This window comes from Leptidea sinapis, chromosome 7, assembly GCF_905404315.1.
Source record: "Leptidea sinapis chromosome 7, ilLepSina1.1, whole genome shotgun sequence".
NCBI lineage: Eukaryota > Metazoa > Arthropoda > Insecta > Lepidoptera > Pieridae > Leptidea > Leptidea sinapis.
This window is the reverse complement of record NC_066271.1, coordinates 16035313-16057483: the sequence shown is the minus strand read 5'-3', so window position 1 is coordinate 16057483 and position 22171 is coordinate 16035313. Positions and strand designations below refer to the sequence as shown.

Here is a 22171-nt window from a genome sequence, read left to right as displayed (position 1 = left end):
TTCCTTATTTTTTTATGATGTACAAGTATATTGCACTCATGAAGCAAAGTTCCGCAGTACCTTCGCTTTCTTGTCTGTGCCAGTAGTCAATTGTGTTGTCAAATTCATTAACTTCTGCACTGACATGTCTTCATGTCAGTGCAGAAGTTAGGGACATTAGACCATATACATGTAGATAACTAATAGGTGACAAACAATTTTATCAGACTAGTTTCATACAAATATTGTCTATGACAAGTTTTAAGATTTTGTATTTTTAAAACATTGCATGCAACTTGTATTTGTAATGTGCATAAAACTTGTCAAAAACGTGTATAATACCTTGGTGTAAACGAGGGGTATGAGTATGCTCTTAGAATACAAAATATACTAATGTTTAGACAAAGAAAGAGTGACAGAGAAAGAGTAACATCTCTAGCGGAGATTTTTTTATTAAAATAAGCGATAAGACAAGCAGGACGTTCAGTTAATGATAACTGCCCATTACAATGAAGTGCCACTCAGGGTTCTTAAAAACACAAATATTTTGAGCAGCACTACAAATGCGCTCGTCACCTTGAGACGAGATGTTAAGTCTCATTTGCTCAGTAATTTTACTAGCTACGGCGCCCTTTAAACCGAAACTCAATAATGTTTACATGTTACTGCTCCACGGCAGAAATAGGCGCCGTTGTGGTACCCATATTCTAGCCGGCATTCTATGCAAATGAGCCTCCCACTGGTAATAATAAATAATAGAGCAAGGTAGAAAAGGCTTTTTCCTTTTCTATCTGAGGTCGCTGGTTACAGTCCTGCATCGTTCATATTTTTTTTGTATATACTAGTCTATACGCATATTAGTCTTATTTTGTTATGAGCTCACAAACAAAAATACACATGACTTGATAACCTCCTCCTTTTTTAAGGTCGGTTGAGTGAGGAGTAACTGAACTGAACGTCGCTCTATACATCGACGGCTTTCGACGATGAATGAGTATGTCGATTTAAGCTGTGGAAGTTAGAGGGCGATTTCTATACGACAAAGAGAGTCTATAAATAAAAATAAGTAACTTAAATAAATAAATGCAGTTTATCTGTCAAACGCCGTATCTTTATTTCAATTATTGCATTCATACATTGTTAGGCAAAGAGTAAAATAATACTTGGCTGAATGTGCATACTCGTACGGTGCCAGAGAAAAAAAAATACTTTTGTCAAATCGCAAATGTCAATGCGAGTCAGGCAACTGGCAAGTGCACAAAAAGCTATATTTTGAGAATAAAACAAAATATGAAAATTTAAACGTAAACATTTTACTTCCTTGGTTCTTCTTAAGCTTCTAATTTATTAGTTGATTTAAACTTTTCCTACAATCCACACTGATCATAGCTGGCCTTTGATCTTATGTTAGTATGGCTTCAGGATCTAGAAGAGATAATATTGTAAATAGATTATCCAATGTAAGGCTCGAAGATGGAGCCGGTGGAGATGATCATCCTCCTCAAAACATGCTTCCATCAAACCTGCAAGCTAGGCAGGGAAATATAGAGGAGGAAATAATACATGTTTCTGAACCCACACCCTCAACTTCATCCGCTATCGAGAACCTACCAACACATAACAGAGGCCGTCTTCACAATTGGCAAGCCACTAAGACTACTGTCAAGGAACGCGTATCCTTCTTATTCAATAACGAAATACTTGCTGACGTCCACTTTATTGTTGGTAAGGACGTAAACCAGCAAGTCATTCCAGCACATAAGTTTTTTCTTTCCGTAGGCAGCCCTGTATTCGACGCCATGTTTAACGGAGTACTGGCTACGAAGTCGGATGAGGTGGAGTTGCCCGATGTGGAACCAGCTGCTTTTTTGCATTTGTTGAAATTCTTGTACTCTGATGAGGTCAGAATTGGGCCGGAGAGTGTAATGACGACTCTGTACACCGCTAAAAAGTATGCAGTAGCAGCATTAGAAGAACATTGTGTAGATTTTCTAAAAAGTAACCTCGGTACTGACAACGCTTTCTTGTTGCTGACACAAGCAAGGTTGTTTGATGAGCCACAGCTGGCTACATTGTGCTTGGAAATGATTGACAAGAACACCGCTGATGCATTCAATGCCGAAGGGTTTACTGACATAGATCAGGATACATTAAATGCAGTTCTAGAAAGGTAATAATATAATGCATGGTAATTAATAATATTTGCAGAAATATTGAATCTAGCATAGCACTTTCCAATAGCAATTTATAATATTATTGATACTAATTTATTTCTAAGTCTATAAGATACTAATGTTTAAAAAATTATGGAAAAATTGTCAGAAACAAGATATTATTATAAGGCTTAGTACATTAATGAGTTTTTATGTTTTTATTTTATAAATAACTTATACCCAAAAAGTCATCAATAGATCAGTCCATGCGGACTTTTTCATCATTAATGAAAATATTCTGTCAAACAAGTTACTATAATATCTAATATTGCACTCTATAGATATACACATTTTTTATTTATGGAAATAGGGTATGGGACCTGCAGGAATTCAGTTAATGGTAATTGATACACTCTGCCCATTACAATGCAGTGCCACTCGGGATTCTTGAATAACCAAAAAATTCTGAGCAGTACCACAATTGTGCTTGTCACCTTAAAACATAAGATGTCAACTCTAATTTTCCCAGTAATTTCACGGCACTCTCCAGAATGAAGCACAATAATATTAACACATTACTGCTTCACGGCAGGAATAGGTGTTGTTATGGTACGCATAATCTAGATGGCATTCTGATAATTGATAAATCACCAATCACAGCCTAATTTATGCATTTCGTTTGAATTAAACTTGTACCACAACCACATTTTACTTTTTATGTACACTAACCCCCCTTATTCATAATAGTCTGCTAACTTAAAGCACTGCTAATTCACACTCTTTTCTATTGACCTAAGTCAGAATGAGAAAAAACACTCCTAAGCAGCTGTTTAAAGTTAGCGGACCATTATGAATAAGGGGGTAAGTTGTTTTGTCATCTTGCTTATCAACAAAGTACTATTTTGTCTCATGACTATATGTTAGGTGTTTTTCAGATTGACTTCCTGTATTTGTCATTGATATAAGTGATACTTATTATATTTGCATGATGTAAAATAGACAAAATGCTTACAGGGATACACTCCGCATAAGAGAAGCAAAAATTTTCTCAGCAGTCCTACGCTGGTCAGAAGCAGAGTGTATTCGCAGGCAGTTACCAGTTACTCCTAATAACCAAAGAGTGGTCCTTGGGCGTGCCTTCCATGCAATCCGATTTCCACTCATGTCTGTAGAAGAGTTTGCAATGGGCCCAGCCCAGAGTGGCCTCCTAGACGATAGAGAAATTGTACAGTTGTTCCTGTATTTCACTGTAAATCCTAAACCAAATGTTGGCTTCCTTGATACTCCAAGGTGTTGTATGACTGGTAAAGAGTTGACTGTGATTCGCTTCTCTCAGACTGAGTCCAGGTGGGGCTACAGTGGAACCACAGATAGAATAAGATTTACTGTAGACCAGAGGATATTTGTGGTTGGTTTTGGATTGTATGGATCATATTTTGGACCTAGCGAGTATGAAGTTCATTTACAGGTGAGTAAGATTACAACACATAATTTGGTGCTTTAAAATAATATGCACCATTTACATTGAGTGATGATATCAGTCAGTATATTAATTATCAGGATTTTATTATCACCAATATGAGGAGAGTGTGGCATATAAAATGGTTTACTTAAACTTCTGGTAAATTAAAGGTTGTTTTAAATCTCGTAGCTTTTAGCCCTCTGAATATGCATCTACATTACAATTCAAACCACCCTGTGAAACTGAAAATTGTTTCCAAAAAAAGTTTCTGGTTTATATAATTATGATAAAATTGATTAATTATGTAGTTTAATTTCGTGCCTATTTTGCTTGCCAGCTCCTTGTTTCAAAAACAACCTTGGACTGTTCTTAACATTGACATGTGGGAGCTGTTCCCAAATGAAAGTCAAAGATATCACTTGTTAGCCTTGTTATGAGGGTAAAGGTGACAGCAATATTTAGGTGGTAGAGTTATAAAAATACATACTTATAGATATTAGTGGAAACATAATTTTATGATTTTATTAACATAGTTCATTTCATGTTAGTATGGTATCTTTGTAGTATAAATCCTATGTTTTTAACCGACTTCAAAAAAGGAGGAGGTTCTCAATTCGTCGGTATGTTTTTTTTTAAGTTTGTTACCTCAAAACTTTCGACTGGGTGAATCTATTTTGTTAATTGTTTTTTTATTTGAAAGCTGGTGATTATTGTAATTTTTGGAGTCGATGTCATCCAAGATAGGTTTGTGACTACATACATAGTTATAGGTGAGATGTGCTTGAGTTGTGAGGAGGCGATAGCGGGTCGCGGCGGAAGGACACCGATTCCAAAAATAACTATAATCGTAACTAGAATTAGATTAATTAATTAGATTGTATAAAAATACTCAATTATTTTTATACTTTTTAGTGCATGTTATATCTATTGTTTTGAAATAGTGTTTTTGAAGTCAGTTATTTTTTTTGTTAAAAAATTTTTATTACATTAAAACGATGATTTATTACATTACACATATATATATACTTATTTATTTATTTATTAGTTTCACCAACAGATTATACACTATTGCTAGCTTATAAAGAAAATAAAATAAGTATTAATTATGGTGTAAATCCAATTACAGGCAAACCAGCATGCATTTTTGAGTTACACAAGTGTGGGGTTGCAAGTTGACAATGAAAAAAAAAAATATATATATATATTTGTGTATGTCAATATAATTATACATGGACTAGCATCTGTCCAAATACAATCATGGCCTTTAAAATGTTAATCCCCTTATGGCTGTCATATCATATTTATATGTATTAATTAAATCTTTATAAGAGCTGTGGATTATGTATAAATAAAAAGACAGACAGATGAAAATTTCACAAATAAAATGGTAGAAGACAACCTCATCAAAATATGTTATGTGGGTACTTAGAAAATTTACGGTTTGAGAGACTCCGGAAAGTGGCGTTGTTTTGTGGGGTGTGCATTAGAAATATGCATCCTGAATTTGGTGTTGGTAAGGGTTTTGCTTAGGTTTTTCATCTCTTTCAATTATCTACACTTTCTTTAAATTTGCGTTTGAAGTTTCATGCAATGGAATAATTTTTCGAGTCTATACAAAAAAAACACTGTCTGAACCTTCCTGGGAACTACTAAAATTTATAAAATATAATAAAATATTTTTTTCGAAGTGATTATAATGAATATTTTTATCACTACACTGTGATAGAAGCTATTCATTGGACGACTTCCATCTGGTATTTGTCTGCCCTACCCCGAGAGTGTTTTATAAAAGCCGAAGACTCGGGGGGTGGTATGCCACCGGCCGCTGTAACTAGGCAAGGGCGAAGGAGCTGCCCTTCCCGCAGCGTTGGAGACCCGAATTAGTCTCAAAAACTTGTTGTTTATATGATCCTTGTTCAAAGTTAATCCGCAAAAAGCTTGCAAAAGTAACTTAACATAACCTCAAATTTGAAAAGTTCAATTAAAACATAACTAATATTTTCCGCGCTTGCGCGATTAATGGGGGGGTCTATATATCACTCCCCCTTCCCCCACCTATGCCGCTCAATTGTTAATTCAGGATGCGAATTTCTAATGCTGACGTTTGACCCGTTTTGTGCTATTTCGCTCTCTGATTATTAATAATAATAATAGCGTTTTATTCAGACAAAACTTATCCTTATACATGTCTCTTTTTAAATTCTTAATTGTCTGTGTGCCTCTGGGCAAACGCCTCCCCTGTTCTTCTCCACTCTTCTTTATTTGCATATCTAATCCAGGTTCTTCCGGCCATTCTAACTATTTCATCTTCCCATCTTCTAATTTGCCTGCCTCTATTTCTCTTGCTTCTCTCTGATTATTGTGATTATGAAATGTCTCCAGATAATCCACCTGGCAACGAAGAAAGTGTGCGGCTCGAACACCACGACGTTCTGCTGCGACGGCTCGGACGACACCTTCCGCGCCATGTTCAAGGAGCCCGTCGAGATCCTGCCCAACACGTCTTACATCGCGAGTGCCAAACTCAAGGTAAAGGGTGACGTGACGGTTCTGGCCTTGAAAGGTTCAAATATTTAGCTGTGAGTAAATGGAGTAGTGTGTTCTCATTGATGCTGTGATGTGTGTGCTCATCAAATGGCCTGCGGATTTAATTCGGAATAGCCTGTTGCCCTGTGACGTTCTAGAGCATAAGAAAGGCGTATAGTAGGTAATACCAACTTAACTGTGAAGTGGCAAAAAAAGACACACGGTCGCCATTTTGAAATGTCATTCGACTGTCACTGTCTACTACTTTTGAGTGTTCCGTGTGTTTTATTGCGATACTTCTGAATTTTTTTAGCGTTAAATATGCCCCGACTTTTGTGCACATTGGAATTAATTAGCAACACTGAAACGACGGTAGCGATATTAATCTAAATCTTAAAACATTAACGGTGTTATTACAAAAAAAATATTTAAACATGGCTTAGACACGTGTTTTGTTAGACAGTGACCTTAATAATAATAATAATAATATATTTATTTGCAAAAAAAACATAGTATACAATGATGTTTAAATTTAAATAAATAATAAGAGCTTACATGTTTTGCCAGCACTATTCCTAGCATGCAAATATTTAAACACAATGAATATCAGAATTTCATTTCCTCACTATAAAAACGTCAGTGTACCAACAATAACGACGCCTAAACAGTGTTTAGCTTGAACTAAAACGTCGTAAAGCACAACATAAACTGAAGTATAAAGGAACGGAATGCAATTTTTGACTGATATAAGCAATGCGTAAAGATTGTGGAACGTTAAAAACAACAGAATAAGACAGATTTGTAATGGAACTTTTTTAAAACAAGTGTTCAACATATGTTTAACTTTCCTACTAATATCTTCCCTATCTTGGCGTGCTTCCGTGCAGAATGGGATGTCGCTATGCCAACTTAATGGATGTTTCAGTATGACAATTCTCTCTGTTATCCCTACTTAAACATTTTATTAAGATAAAACCATTAAATTATTAATACTTTCGTGAGTTACATTATTAAATTATCTATTAAAACGGCTTTACTCACGTTTTGTCGGTGTCGGTACCGACTAGTTTCGGACCATTCGGAGGTCCTTCATCAGGGTGAGTGTGGTGGGTTCGCGATAACGTCCCACCTCTTACTGCGGACTTGAGCTCGTAGTGCGCGGCTGGACAGGGCGGGAGGTGCGGGGGGCGCGGGTGATGACGAGCACGGTATCACTATTGGTGTCCACGGGTGCACAGAATGTACCCATAGTACCAATGATCACGTAGTGGATATTTTGAGTACATTCTGTGTGTGTCCCGCCCTGTCCAGCCGCGTACTACGAGTTTAAGTCCGCAGTAAGAGGTGGGACGTTATCGCGAACCCACCACACTCACCCTGATGAAGGACCTCCGAATGGTCCGAAACTAGTCGTTACCGACACCGACAAAACGTGAGTAAAGCCGTTTTAATAGATAATAACCATAAGTTGCGTATGCAATTAATTACTAGTGCTTTGTAATAACACCGTATGTTTCTGATCATGTAACTTGTTAAACCCAGGGCACGGATTCATACTACGGCACCAAAGGTCTTCGCCGGGTGACCGTGGACTGCAACAACGGCGAGAAGGTGGTCTTCCAGTTCTCGTACGCTTCGGGGAACAACAACGGCACGTCGGTGGAAGATGGCCAGATCCCCGCCATCATATTCTACATTTAACACCGGGGCCCGGCGGCACTACTGTCCGACCTACTGCTGTGTGGGGACCTGCGGAACGTGTCCCTAGTGGTGGACGAGTGCAGCCCGCTCCGTCTGTAGTGTTGTGATACGACGATAGTGTTGTGATCAGCTCAGGCTGGACTCGGTGTAATATTGCAGAAACTTGACGGTGAAGATACGTATCGATTATTTTTTTGACGTCGTAGATTAAATTTGCTGTTACGCTGGAGCCATTTTTACGGTAACCGCCATCTCACAACGAGCCAATAGAAAAGGCATTTATTTTCTCAAAATTTATTCCTTTATTATTCTTTTCGATGCCATTTCTAATATACTAGGTACTACTACCGCTTCGGAAACTAATAGCGCTCTGAGAGAGAAGAAGCAGCGCAAGAAACTCTCCCAGCATTATCTATATGTGCTCTTATTCTATAAAATAATCATTATCTCTACTCTCTCTCTATAATCCCAAACTGTCCTATCATTTGGATATTCAGCTGTGGAGTAGTAGGATTTACGACAGAGCCATTTTTTTATAAAACATTTAAATTTATTTATACATAATGCCTGAACAGTGGCTGGGACTTTAATAAAGTGTATATATTTACCCTTAAAGCTATTATGTATCTTATGAAGCCTACTAAAATTACAAGCAATCCCTCATTTCTAGTGTTATATTAATGAAAATCACCATTAACAGCAAAAACGTGACGATTTTTGTAAACGTTTATTAAATTTTCATAAATGTACTGACAATGAACAGTCATAATTGAGAGAATATGTCAGCAAATATCGAACGGCCTATTTGACCGAGTTAATAAGCGTTGGTGTTTATCATAACATGGCCCCAGCATTAGGAATATACATGAACATTTATTATATATAGCTATTTAGACTCATAAAAATTTTGTAAATTTGTAGTTAGTTATGAGAATGCCGGTCGTCTACCGCGGCCGACTTCATTCATGATATATCTACATTTATTATAATGTCATTGTACTGTACCCACTGACGTCTACTATATACCACTGGACTGGCGCCTGTCAAAGTGCTTTTGTGCCTGTTTGATATTCGCCATTTTGGCGCTGTTTGCCATGTAGCGAGAGTATGCGGTACTAAAACTAGTGATGACAATCTCAACTAAACAAACATCGATAAATAAAAAAAAAAATGTGTACTTTATTACCTTGATTAACACGGAAAACGAACGAAAATAATTGAAAATGCTAAAATGCGTCAGAGTACGCTCATTTGCATTATACGTCAAAATTAGTTCTCTGGACGCTCGCGAGTGGCGCTTCAAATAGGCACAAACATTTTGCTGTCAAACATATGGAACAGCCTGTCCAGTGGTATTTATACAGGTCAGTGACTGATTGACAATCTACCTGCGACAAAAAAATAATAGCTTTATGGATCTGATAGCTAAAAAATATTTTTTAAATTTAATTTAATGGTTTTTGTCTAAAGTTGATAAATAACTGAAGATAAATAAACCAAGATAAAAATGTTGGTCAAAACTAGTTAGCAGTGATGTTTAAACCTATTTCGCTACTGCAAATCAAAGTTTACACTTTCATCACTCTTAGCTAATACAAATTATGAATGGTACAGCTAGTGAAATTATTGGGCAAATGACTCTTAATGTATCAAGGTGACGAGCGCAATTGTAGCACCACTCTGAATATTTTCAATAATGCTGAGCGGCACTGCATGGTAATGGGCAGGCCGTATCAATTGCCATCAGCTGAACGTCGTACTCGTCTCGCCCTTATTTTCATTAAAAAAATCTACCATCGGTCGCAGCTAATATTTAATTACCAGCTGTTTGGCGATTTTTTAAACTAGGTTAGACCAACATGATTATTATTGAATCATTCTGTGATAGTAAAAATAAATATTTTCCAGAAATAACCGCGATATTTTTATAGTTAACAGTTTGTTTCGTAATTCAATACATTTCCTGTATTAGCCACGTTTCATTACTTTCTTGAGGTATTAAAGCGATCGGAGAAGGAGCACTTCACTGTGGGTGATAAATATGGCTTCAAGAGCTTAACCCTTCTCTGGTGCTGTCACCGTCTCGGTTTTCCAAGATGTGTTCTCAAGTCTTCTCAGATCTTCCCCTAAACTTTATTCAAATTTAAAATCAGTCTAAAAATCTAATAAAAATATATATATTATTGTAGATAAATTACTTTCTACTGCTTTATTTAAGTGGCTCTTTCATAGATAGAATCCCAATTTAATCAATTTATAACGGGCAGCCAGGCTAAGCCACTGCAATGGCGGCCGCGCCCTGTGTCGTTTTGCGAGACTTGCTAGAAATGATCGAATCGAAATTAAATTGAAACTAGTTCCTGTTTTATTTATTTTTATTTAAAATTTTAAATCACTAATAAACTAGTGTCTTTTGGCATAAATAATAATTTTAATTTTGAGTTGTATACAACTATCTATAGATATATTTTGTATATAATTACTGTTGTGTTGTATATTAGTTTAATTAAAATGTAATCAATTTTATGTTATAGTGTTGTATTTGTAAATCAGATTTAGACGTAGAGAATGAATTAAATGTTTACCACCGAACTGGTGTTTACTTAAGCCATAAATACATGATCGAACATCGGACGCGGTCCGGTAGCGGATCATATTCGATGGTATTTCGTATTGTCCAACGCACAATATTATTATAAGTACCGAGTACAACAGCGGACCAATGGGAGGCGCCAACCCATGCCCACCGGACCGTCCGGTGGTCAGGCCGTACCAAATCCTACCATGTGTTTCGGCTATTATAAGTTAACCGTACCGGGCACGAAACTACGGATAGACCGTAAATACAAAAGTTTAACAGCCGTTTCCTATATACTATCTACGTATAGAGATAAATGACTGCCTTTTACTGTCAGTAGGTAATTAGCTGTCAATAATCTGAAGCTGTCTCAATATACCCGATAAGTCATTCTTATCGCCTTATATTGGGTCGCGTGAATTGAGATTTCCATGCAAACTTCTATCGATGGTAAGCTATACATCGTCCCATTGACAGAGCGTGTACGGATAAGGTGAGTTGCCGTCGATAAGTCTACATTATTACATTTTGTAAATACTCTTGGCGACATAATATGTAGTGCTTTATGATCCTAAGAGGTAAAATTTATATACATTATTATACTCTCTGTTGAACAAAATTGGCCAAAATATAAATTTGCATTTTTATTTTTTGTAGCTAGAAAGTACATGTTTTATTACTCCCATTTTATAATTTACTTAAAACAAACCTTAACACAAAACTATTCATTCCTACTCATTTCGTTTTATGTTATTTCAAAAACGAGTCAACTGTGCTGCAATAAAATCTTTCCACAACCATTACAATACATAAGTTAGAACTGATTGTCTTTACGGAATCATTTACGGAAAATGAAAGCACCCTCCAACAGTACAGAGCCGTAGTTGTGCCAAGTGTGAAATTTTTTACCTATTCTTACCTTATTATGGCGTCGAAAGAGCGCCATATAGTAAAAGTAGAGGAAAACATCATAGACACCATACAAATTAATAAGAATAATAAAAAATTCACACTTGGCACTGAAGATTATATATTATTTCTGATTTTTGGATGAGTCATATGCAAATTTTGCCAGTCAATTTTGTAGTAGATAACAGGCAGCTATTCAGGTTCAAACATTTCCCATACTTAGATTAAACTACCATTGCATATGCTTAACCAGGCATGCATACAAGGGTAGGAGACACGAGAGGGTCATCACTAGTAACAAAACAAGACTAGATATTATCAAGAAGATCCCATCTCGTTGTGCCAAGCCGCGTGTCTCTTGGCGGTATTCTTAGAGACTGGCTTGGTTCGCTCGATCGCTGCGATTATGTCCGACATACTCAACTTGTCCCGTCTGCTTGAGACACCTGCAAATACACATTATTATAGTGACACTATCTTGCCTACCAAATACACAATATTATAATGACACTGTCTTGCCTACCAAATACGCAATATTATAGTGACACTGTCTTGCCTACCAAATACGCAATGTTAAAGTGACACTATCTTGCCTACCAAATACGCAATATTATAGTGACACTATCTTGCCTACCAAATACGCAATATTATAGTTACACTATCTTGCCTACCAAATACGCAATATTATAGTGACACTATCTTGCCTACCAAATACGCAATATTATAGTTACACTATCTTGCCTACCAAATATGCAATATTATAGTGACAATGTCTTGCCTACCAAATACGCAATATTATAGTGACACTGTCTTGCCTACCAAATATACTTACACTACTATAGTGACACTTTCATGCCTACCAAATACACCATATTAAAGTGATATTGTTTTGCCTATCAAATACACAATATTGTAGTGACTGTCTTGCCTACCAAATATACTCTATAATAGGGACACTGTCTTCCCTACCAAACACAATACTATAGTGACACTGCCTAGCCTTCCAAATACACAATGTTATATTGACACTGTCTATCCTACCCAATATAGAAGCACTGTCTGGCCTACCGAATACAGAATATAATGGTGATACTGTCTTGCCTATCAAATACACAATATTATAGTGACACTGCCTAGCCTTCCAAATACACAATGTTATATTGACACTGTCTATCCTACCCAATATAGAAGCACTGTGTGGCCTACCGAATACAGAATATAATGGTGATACTGTCTTGCCTATCAAATACACAATATTATAGTGACACTGCCTAGCCTTCCAAATACACAATTTTATATTGACACTGTCTATCCTACCCAATATAGAAGCACTGTCTGGTCTACCGAATACAGAATATAATGGTGATACTGTCTTGCCTATCAAATACACAATATTATAGTGACACTGCCTAGCCTTCCAAATACACAATGTTATATTGACACTGTCTATCCTACCCAATATAGAAGCACTGTCTGGCCTACCGAATACAGAATATAATGGTGATACTGTCTTCCCTATCAAACACAATACTATAGTGACACTGCCTAGCCTTCCAAATACACAATGTTATATTGACACTGTCTATCCTACCCAATATAGAAGCACTGTCTGGCCTACCGAATACAGAATATAATGGTGATACTGTCTTACCTATCAAATACACAATATTATAGTGACACTGCCTAGCCTTCCAAATACACAATGTTATATTGACACTGTCTATCCTACCCAATATAGAAGCACTGTCTGGCCTACCGAATACAGAATATAATGGTGATACTGTCTTCCCTACCAAACACAATACTATAGTGACACTGCCTAGCCTTCCAAATACACAATGTTATATTGACACTGTCTATCCTACCCAATATAGAAGCACTGTCTGGCCTACCGAATACAGAATATAATGGTGATACTGTCTTGCCTATCAAATACACAATATTATAGTGACACTATCTTGCCTACCAAATACGCAATATTATAGTTACACTATCTTGCCTACCAAATATGCAATATTATAGTGACACTGTCTTGCCTACCAAATACGCAATATTATAGTGACACTGTCTTGCCTACCAAATATACTTACACTACTATAGTGACACTTTCATGCCTACCAAATACACCATATTAAAGTGATATTGTTTTGCCTATCAAATACACAATATTGTAGTGACTGTCTTGCCTACCAAATATACTCTATAATAGGGACACTGTCTTCTCTACCAAACACAATACTATAGTGACACTGCCTAGCCTTCCAAATACACAATGTTATATTGACACTGTCTATCCTACCCAATATAGAAGCACTGTCTGGCCTACCGAATACAGAATATAATGGTGATACTGTCTTGCCTATCAAATACACAATATTATAGTGACACTATATTGCCTTTCAACTACGCAATATTATAGTGACAATGACTTATTTAATACACTAACTATAATAATATAATAAGAATTAAATAACCTATCCTAATTCAGTTTATTCTATGAACCTACAATATAAGTAGGTTTATATTGTACTTACACCTCAAAAGGCACAGTTTTTAACTGTCCGCTATTATTTTTACAAAACAAAATAGCGCTTTTGCAGATTTTTGTGATAGCTTCGAGATCTTGCTTCATACTGACGCCATTTTACTTACTGAGGCTATTAGGCTCAGTAAGTCGCTAAAACCCAAACGGTACCTACTCTTTACGCGTCCAGTGATAAATTCGTCCAAGTTTTAATATTAAAAAATTCAAATAATATTTAATGATGTTAGACTAAAACTTCGCAAATTGCCATTATAAACGCTTGGTCACGGGTCGCTACGTCGGTTGGCTTAACCAGCCGCATCATAGTTGTTTCACATCAATAGGATGTTAGTTTGTTTGTCAACCCAACATACAGGATACAATAAACTGTAAAAGATGGTATGTATTTAACGGGCAAAACAATATAAAAAATTATACTTTGAAAGCATAGGAGAATACCTACCGCTAGAAATGAGGAGAAAGCGAAGAACCTGGCCACGCTGTTACCGGCTGCAGTTTGCTATAACCGATAGACTTATACTTTCCTTACCTTTATTTATGATCAGAGCATACTAAATACTCCCAACCATATTGCGGATTTCACCACTATTCTCTTATATAAAAAAATCTACTACACTATAACGATCCGCATCAGCTCACCTCTACTCATACTGGGCAGCATCTTCCTCACGCTTGCCATCAGAGCTTCCTTGCACACGAGCTTTATGTCACTCCCCGAGTACCCCTCTGTCCTGGCAGCCAATTCCTGGAAGTCCACTTTCACCAGCTCTATGGTCTTTGCACTCAAATAGGCCTCGAACAGCTCCGCCCTGGTATTTATGTCTGGCAACGGTATGTGGATTCGTTTCTCAAGTCGCCGGAGCATAGCTGAGTCAACTTCCCTAGAAGTAAGTTTGTAAGCTATAATCTTTTCATCGGAGATTTTTTTTATATAGTATTGTAAAAATACAGTTAAATATTATATTTTTCTTTTGAGGTTCCTTCATATGTTACCAAAATATTCGTTCGTTAAAGTGGATTGATGCAGCAACTGATTAATTTACTTTATTTTTCTTGACTCATACGAGTAACTCGAAAGGTCTGAGTATATTTGTAGGAACATTTTGAATATATTTTATCTACACCCATGCTTCAAAATGCACAAATCCTCTATTAAAGATTCTGAAACAGTTAGCTTATTGCCAACATTAAAACACCTAATGTTCTAATAACCATTACATCATCCAAAAGAGTGTTGTAATGTTGTACTGAATTTCATAACAACACTCCTATTTTTTTTTTCATTCCCTTCATGCTCAATGAGTTTTAACAGACAGCCGCATTCTTATTGTTCGATGCGTGGTATCTGTATGAATTTCAAAAAAAGAACATTCTCGTTTACGCGCGTTCCACACTACCCGAACGTCGCGCGCCGTAAAAAAAAGTAGGTTATCCGAATGCCCGCCATTTTTCTTCGATATTTTTATTGTTTTGTTTACAAAAAATGAGCGATTCATTTCAAACGCAACATAATATTTAAGTGAATTTTAATTATTGCACTATACACACTGTAAATTACTACTAAAATAAATATTTTTTTCATTAATACCTACTTAGTTTACTTGTATATAATCAGTAATGGATGGATATTAGGTTACTACTTGGACTCACTGTTTCAGAATCTTTTAGAGGATTCATATTCTGGGTGTAGATAAAGTCTTGTATGCAACTGTTGATAATTAGTTATTAAAACACTCATGTGATACTATAATCACACTCGGCTTCGCCTCGTGAGATAAATTCACATTCGTGTTTTAATACCCCTTATTACACAACAGTTGCATAAATAACTATTACCTACTCATGAGTGGCAATTAATTATTCCCCTTGGCAGCGCTATTATTTCGGTTTGGCCTTAGATTGAGGATTGGTCTGGTATAAGATTTTGATTGACATTCATTGACTTCAGTCAATAAATTACTCTTATGCTTGTTTATTTTTACCATTTACTACTACTTCGTATAAGGTTGAGCTCAAAATGAGAAGAAGTGAAGAAGGAAGTGGTAATGAGTTTCTTGAAAACTTATTCATTAACATTTACAAGAGAATTCCATCCCCCCCCCCCCCCTGACGCCGCGACAAACCAATATATATATTACTAGCTGACCCGACAGATGTTGTTCTGTACAAAATAAATAAAATACTGTTTTTTATTCATTTGTCAATAATATTTCATAACATCAAAATTATTACGTAAAATATGCTTCCTGTTGTCAATAAAATTATTTCACAGCAGAACTGTCAAACCGTGCGTCAATAAATTCTCTCATGGAAAATAATATGTCCATACAAAATCTATATATATAAAACAAAGTCGTGTTAACCATTTATAACTCAGGAACGGCTAGGCCATTTTTTCTGTTGATTGATTTTTTGGGTTTCTCTTAGTCCGGAATAGGATAATAAGTAATAAAATATCAAAAAAATCACATAAAAATATAATTATAAAAACATTTTATTTCTGATACATTTTGTATCGATTGATATTTTCATGAGATCTCGAGAATAGAAAGAATTCAATGAAGTTTTTTGTTAGTTTCACCCTACATGAGTAATAAAATACAACTGTGAACTGACAGTGCACGTCATGTTATTCAAGTTGGCTGGTGGGTGCAATGACTTTCTTATTTCTTGTTAATTTAATTTATAACATAAGTTGTGAGTTGTGACGTATTATTAACCTTTGTGGTTTTTTTAGATGCTAAGTTGACCTAGTTTTATATCGGTATATGTAATATGAAAAAAAAAAATAAAAAAAATGTATAGAATGTCATTGGGTGGGTGTGTTTGTTTCAAGTTTCTATTAGCTTATTGTGCCATCTTTCCCGACATAGACGTAATGCAACTAGGATTCGAAACATTGCGAATTGGACTGACGTAGAACAAGAAATTGCAGATAAAAAGCACCGCGTTAGTATGGGCTCGACGTTGTGTTTCTAAATCACAAGAGCAAAGCTAGGCAGCCAGTAAACCTCAGAGATGAACAACTAGATAATTTTCGACGCACAAGAAGAAATTTATGAAGTACTGATTTGAATCGAGCAGCGTTTCGATACGATTGCAGTACTGATTACCGCTTGCATACTAGCGTTCACATTGGGTCAATGGACGTTGTTTGCAAGTATTTTCCACAGAAACGCCAGTATTGTGCTGCCTTAGTGGGAAACTACCGAATAACGACATTTTCTAGCATTCTATTTATAACATTCAAAAATACAATGTTTGTTGCCAAATGTCCTCATTTGGGGCAGACATTATCTAAGAACGACGATTTAATCCGACATTCAGGGTATTAATTTATTTATATTCTTACACACAATACAGTAGAAGAATAACATACATACAACAAAAACAACAACATTCCTATGTATTATGTATGCTAATTCTAAAAATAAGTGTTTACAAATCAGTAATACGGACTTTACTTTTGATTTTGTAGATACAAGGAGAGATTCACCAATTGACGACGACAACAGACGAATTGGATCATTGCAATCTCTCGAAGATGCACACCATAAACTTTAACAATTGTATTTCATGGGCACCATGGAGGAACAACGATATAATAGCAATTCTTCATGATCTGCACCAACTACTTCATGAACATTTTGCATGTCGAGTTAGCCCGCAAATCTTTAATTTCCGATCCGTCTTGCATTCGCCATGATCATTAACAAATCTCAAGGCCAATTCTTGAAAGTTTGTAGCCTGAATCTAGAAAATCGTATATAGTCACTCATCACGATATCTCTGGAACCATAAAGCGTAGAGACTTGAAATTTGGTAGGAATCCTGTGAAAGTTTGTAGTCTGGATGTATGTTTGACCTTCTTTAACGCAAAAACTACTGAATGGATTTTGATGAAACTTTACAATAATATAGCTTACACACCAGAATAACACATAGGCTGTAATTTATAAAAATATTGTATGAATTATCCAAAATATAAAAGAAGTGTGAAGTAAGTAGAAAAGAAATCTGAAATCTGCAAGCTATTACTCGTAATAATCTCTGGATCTTCTGAAACGATTTTAAATTTTTTCTTACGTATAGAAAGTCACGTTTTTTATGAGTGCCTTATGCTGCATTATATTAACCCGAAAATTGAAAAGACTTTTTCGTGGTCGTGGTTGTCGGCTTTAAAAGTAAGTCTGAGAAAAAAAGGTCGAACACTAAAAATAATTTATATGGCAAAACAACGTTTGCCGGGTCAGCTAGTAAAATATAATTATGGGTCCCAAACCATAATAAACACTATCCTATCTCTCAATTTGGACTAAAGTGCACTCCATGAAGTAATCCCCATTAAAATCCGTTCATTAGTTTAGGAGTTCCAGTGAACTCCAAACATTGGATTTATATTATGACTAATAAAATAATTATTAGACTAATACATAATACAATATATAAAGCTAGGTGAAGCTATGAAGATGGAGGTTTGAAAGTATTTATATAATTTTATACGTAAGCATTTCGGTTTATTAGAGCTAGATACAAAGGAAATGAAAATTAAAATCAATACATAGCTAGGAGAGTTATATTACTTAAAATACTAATAATATTCTGATCCCTTCTATTTACTTTGTCTCACCACATGTACTACTAGAATTACGAATGTTATATTTTTTGAAACGTTGCAACCTTCTTAGTAATAAAAAAAAAACAATTGGCAGGAAATCATCTGCCAATTGTTTTTTATCACACATCAAAGTTCTACGTACGCAACGCAAATGGAAATAGGTCGAAAAGATTTCAGAGCGATGATTTTTTATGATTTTAGAAGTTCTGCCTCTGCGCAAGACTGTGCCGCTCTTGTGTCTTCAAAATGCTCTTGGGAGAGAAGCACCTTGCTTGAGCACCGTGAGGCGATGGTTTGCTGAATTTTAGAGAGAGGTCGGGTTTCTTTACATTACGAATTTCGTGAAGGGCGGCCTACAACTGCCGTCAGCGAAAATAATGTAGCTACTGTTCAACGGCTACTTGAAGAAAACCCGTGGATTATCTATGAGACAATTCGAAGACTATTGGGGATTGGTATGAGCCAAATTCAGAAAATATATTTTATCTACCCATGCTTTATATCCTCTATTAAAGATTCTGAAACAGTTAGCTTATTGCCAACATTAAAACACCCAATGTCCTAATAAACATTACATCATCCAAACGAGTGTTGTAATGTTGTACCGAATTTCGTAACAACACTCCTTTGTTTTTTTTTGGATCCCTTCATGCGCAAAGAGTTTCAACAGACAGCCACATTCTTATTGTTCGATGCGTGGTATCTGTATGAATTAAAAAAAACGTTTCAAAAAATTTCGTTTACGCGCGTTCCACACTTCCAGAAAGTCGCGCGCTGTAAAAAAAAGTAGGTTATTCGAATCCCCGTCATTTTTCTTCGATATGTTTATTCTTTTGTTTACTAAAAATGAGCGATTGAGGTTTTGACTAAATAAATTACTACTAAAAACTAAAAAATAACTAATTATTTCATTAATACTTAGTTTATTTGTATATTAATCAAAAATGGACGATATTAGGTTACTACTAGGACTGGCTGTTTTAATGTTAGCAGTAAGCTTGTTCAGAATCTTTTAGTGGATTCATATTATAGGTGTAGATAAAGTCTTGTCTTGTATGCAACTGTTGATAATTAGGTATTAAGACACTCATGTGATGCTATTATCACCTTCTTGACACTTTTAATATCCCTTATTACACAACAGTTGCATAAAAACCTATTACATATTATATAAAAAAGAGACCTTAATAATTACATCACTGTAATGTTTGACCCCACGTGAGGATACTGAAGAAGTGAAGAGTACACGTTACAATAACAACAGGGACTTACCACGGCATGTTAGAATTCGCTAGCAGGAACACAATGCCCTCTCTATGGGCTATTCCATCCAGCTCAGTGAGCAGCTGGGCTTTCAGTCTTCGTGAGGCTTCGTGTTCCCCGGCGGAAGACCGTTCCGAAGCCAAAGTCTCCACCTCATCCACGAATATTATGGATGGAGAATAATATGACGCCATTTCGAAGAGAACCTGCATAAATTCTAATTCAAATTCTAATTCAAATATTTTTATTCAAAATAGGATTTATAATCACTTATTGAACGTCAAAATCTACCACCCATAAAAAAGAGACTGCCTCAGACCTGAGAAGAATGGGCGCAAGAAACTCAGCGGGCTTTTTTTTTATATAAAATATGGATTACAATGTAATATCGTACAATAAACATTAATAATTAAAGAGCCTGAGGGTGTTCGCTTTAATCCCACTCCGTGGTGTCATTAAGAAAATCTTTTATGCTATAATAACCTTTCCCACACAAACGTTTTTTAACAATTCTTTTAAATTTCGTAACACATTTGTTTTGTACATTTTCTGGGATCATATTGTATACGTCGCCCAACAAAAGACTTACTAACTGGACCCAACCGAGTAGTAGGCATAACAAGTTTATGTTTGTTCCTCGTGTTAACATTATGAATGTCACAGTTTCTAGAAAATTCCTCAATGTGCTTATGAACATACAAAACATTATCAAAAATGTATTGAGAAGCAACAGTCAAAATGTTTATTTCTTTAAATTTTTCTCTTAAAGATTCTTTAGGACCTAGGTTATAAATCGCGCGAATAGCCCTCTTCTGCAGCACAAAGATAGTATTAATATCGGCCGCACTGCCCCATAACAATATAACATAAATTGATGAATACACTTGGGCGATCGATCAAATAAGTGATGCTCTATCAGATGTGATCGTGTGATTAATTTTAATGTTTGAGAACTCTATACAAGCCCCCAATAATAATTGGACTTTTACTTTCTTAGTTATTCTATGTACAATTACAGTACATGTAAGTACATGTAAAAATTGTTGTTATTTTTCAATATCATAATAAATTAGTATCTATTGAAATAATGTTGAGTAAGGGTCGTGAAGTGCGAACTCTACATTTCGGTTTTGGTTCAGGAATCGCTTAAGGTCTCGAATGAAATTAAAATATCAACTCGATTGACGGCGTTATATCTATTAATTAACATCATGTCCTCTATTATAAAATAAATATAAATTCTTAAACTTACATTAATAATCTTCTCTGATTCTCCTCTCCATTTATTTACGAGAGTGCTGCACGTGATATTGAAGAAAGTGCAGCCACTCTCAGCAGCCACCGCTCGCGCTAGCATGGTCTTTCCGGTGCCTGGTGGACCGTGTAGCAGTACTCCCCGCCAGGGTTCGAGCAGACCGGTGAAAACCTCGGGATGCCTGAAGAACACAGCAATTCATTATCATAACTTTGCTATTTATTACTATCTTTAATAACGTCAACTAAGTTGCTGGTTCATCAATAACTTTTTATGTATTGTTTTTATGAAAGAGAGAAACGAGCGTACGGGTCATTTGATGCTAAGTGATTACCACCGCCCATATTCTCTTTCAACACAAGAGAAATTACAGAAGCGTTACCCGTATTTTAGAAAGGAATAAGCGCTTTTTTTGAAGTTACCCATGTCGTATCGTCGTGGAAACACCGCACAAGGAAGCTTATTCCACAGGTCAGATGTACGTGTGAGAAAGTTGCTTAAGAACGCAGTGTGGAGGAACGCCACACATCCAAATGGCGGGGATAATATCCTAATTTGTGGCGTCTCGTGGGAAGGTGGAATTTGGCGGCAGGAATTAAGTCAAATAGCTCTTTGGAACACTCCCCGTGATAATTGCGGTAGAAGACACACAATGAAGCGACGTCTCTACACACAACCAAGTCATCTAGTGATTCACTAGCATTGAATCCCCGGAAATTTGAGCAGCTCTGCGTTGCACGCATTCAAATGGTTCGAGCGGATATTAGGGTTTGCCATACCAGAGATGACAGCGATACCCCATAATATGTGGCCGGAACTGCACTTTGTAAAGCGCTAGAATGTGGGCCGGCTTCAAGTATTTCCGTGCCCTATTTATCACGCCCTGCTTGTTTGAAGCTAATTTGGCTTTGCCTTCCCAGATGATCGCGGAATTGGCAATTGCTCGAGATTTCGAGATCTAGTATTTCGATACTAGGCGAGGCATTAAAGGAAGTGTTCTCGAACAGCGGTGATACGACAAATGGTTTCTTTTTGTTGTAAACGCGCAAAGTTGAGCCTTCTGGGGGTTAAATTGGACAAGGTATCATTTTATCTCATTCAGCGACCTTCTCAAGGACTCGATATAAGACTCAAGTTTCTTCCGGCACTGGTCGACTATTTCTTGAGAGATGCGTACATGGA

At 36.2% G+C, this 22171-nt stretch overlaps 2 protein-coding genes across 3 annotated transcripts in view; one reads left to right on the top strand and one right to left on the bottom strand.

The window, feature by feature from the left end:
• The first annotated feature begins 1217 nt into the window (after window positions 1–1217).
• Window positions 1218–9429, top strand: LOC126965291 (BTB/POZ domain-containing protein 2-like). Its single transcript, XM_050808808.1, has 4 exons — window positions 1218–2149; window positions 3147–3600; window positions 5977–6123; window positions 7663–9429. Exons 1-4 carry the CDS (start codon window positions 1392–1394, stop codon window positions 7819–7821), a joined length of 1518 nt encoding a protein of 505 aa, XP_050664765.1. The 5' UTR covers window positions 1218–1391; the 3' UTR covers window positions 7822–9429.
• Window positions 9430–9609: 180 nt separating this feature from the next.
• LOC126965298 (katanin p60 ATPase-containing subunit A-like 2) overlaps window positions 9610–22171 on the bottom strand; it is a 32114-nt gene continuing 19552 nt past the window's right edge. Inside the window, exons 5-8 of one of the 2 annotated variants that reach the window (XM_050808826.1) lie at window positions 20987–21170; window positions 19744–19940; window positions 14493–14734; window positions 9610–11754 (exon numbers count right to left, since the gene is read on the bottom strand). In XM_050808826.1, coding sequence (XP_050664783.1) covers window positions 11627–11754; window positions 14493–14734; window positions 19744–19940; window positions 20987–21170 — 751 coding nt within the window. In that variant the 3' untranslated portion in view covers window positions 9610–11626. Of the gene's footprint in view, window positions 11755–14492; window positions 14735–19739; window positions 19941–20986; window positions 21171–22171 lie in introns of those variants that run through there. The other variant, XM_050808827.1, reaches the window with a different exon arrangement.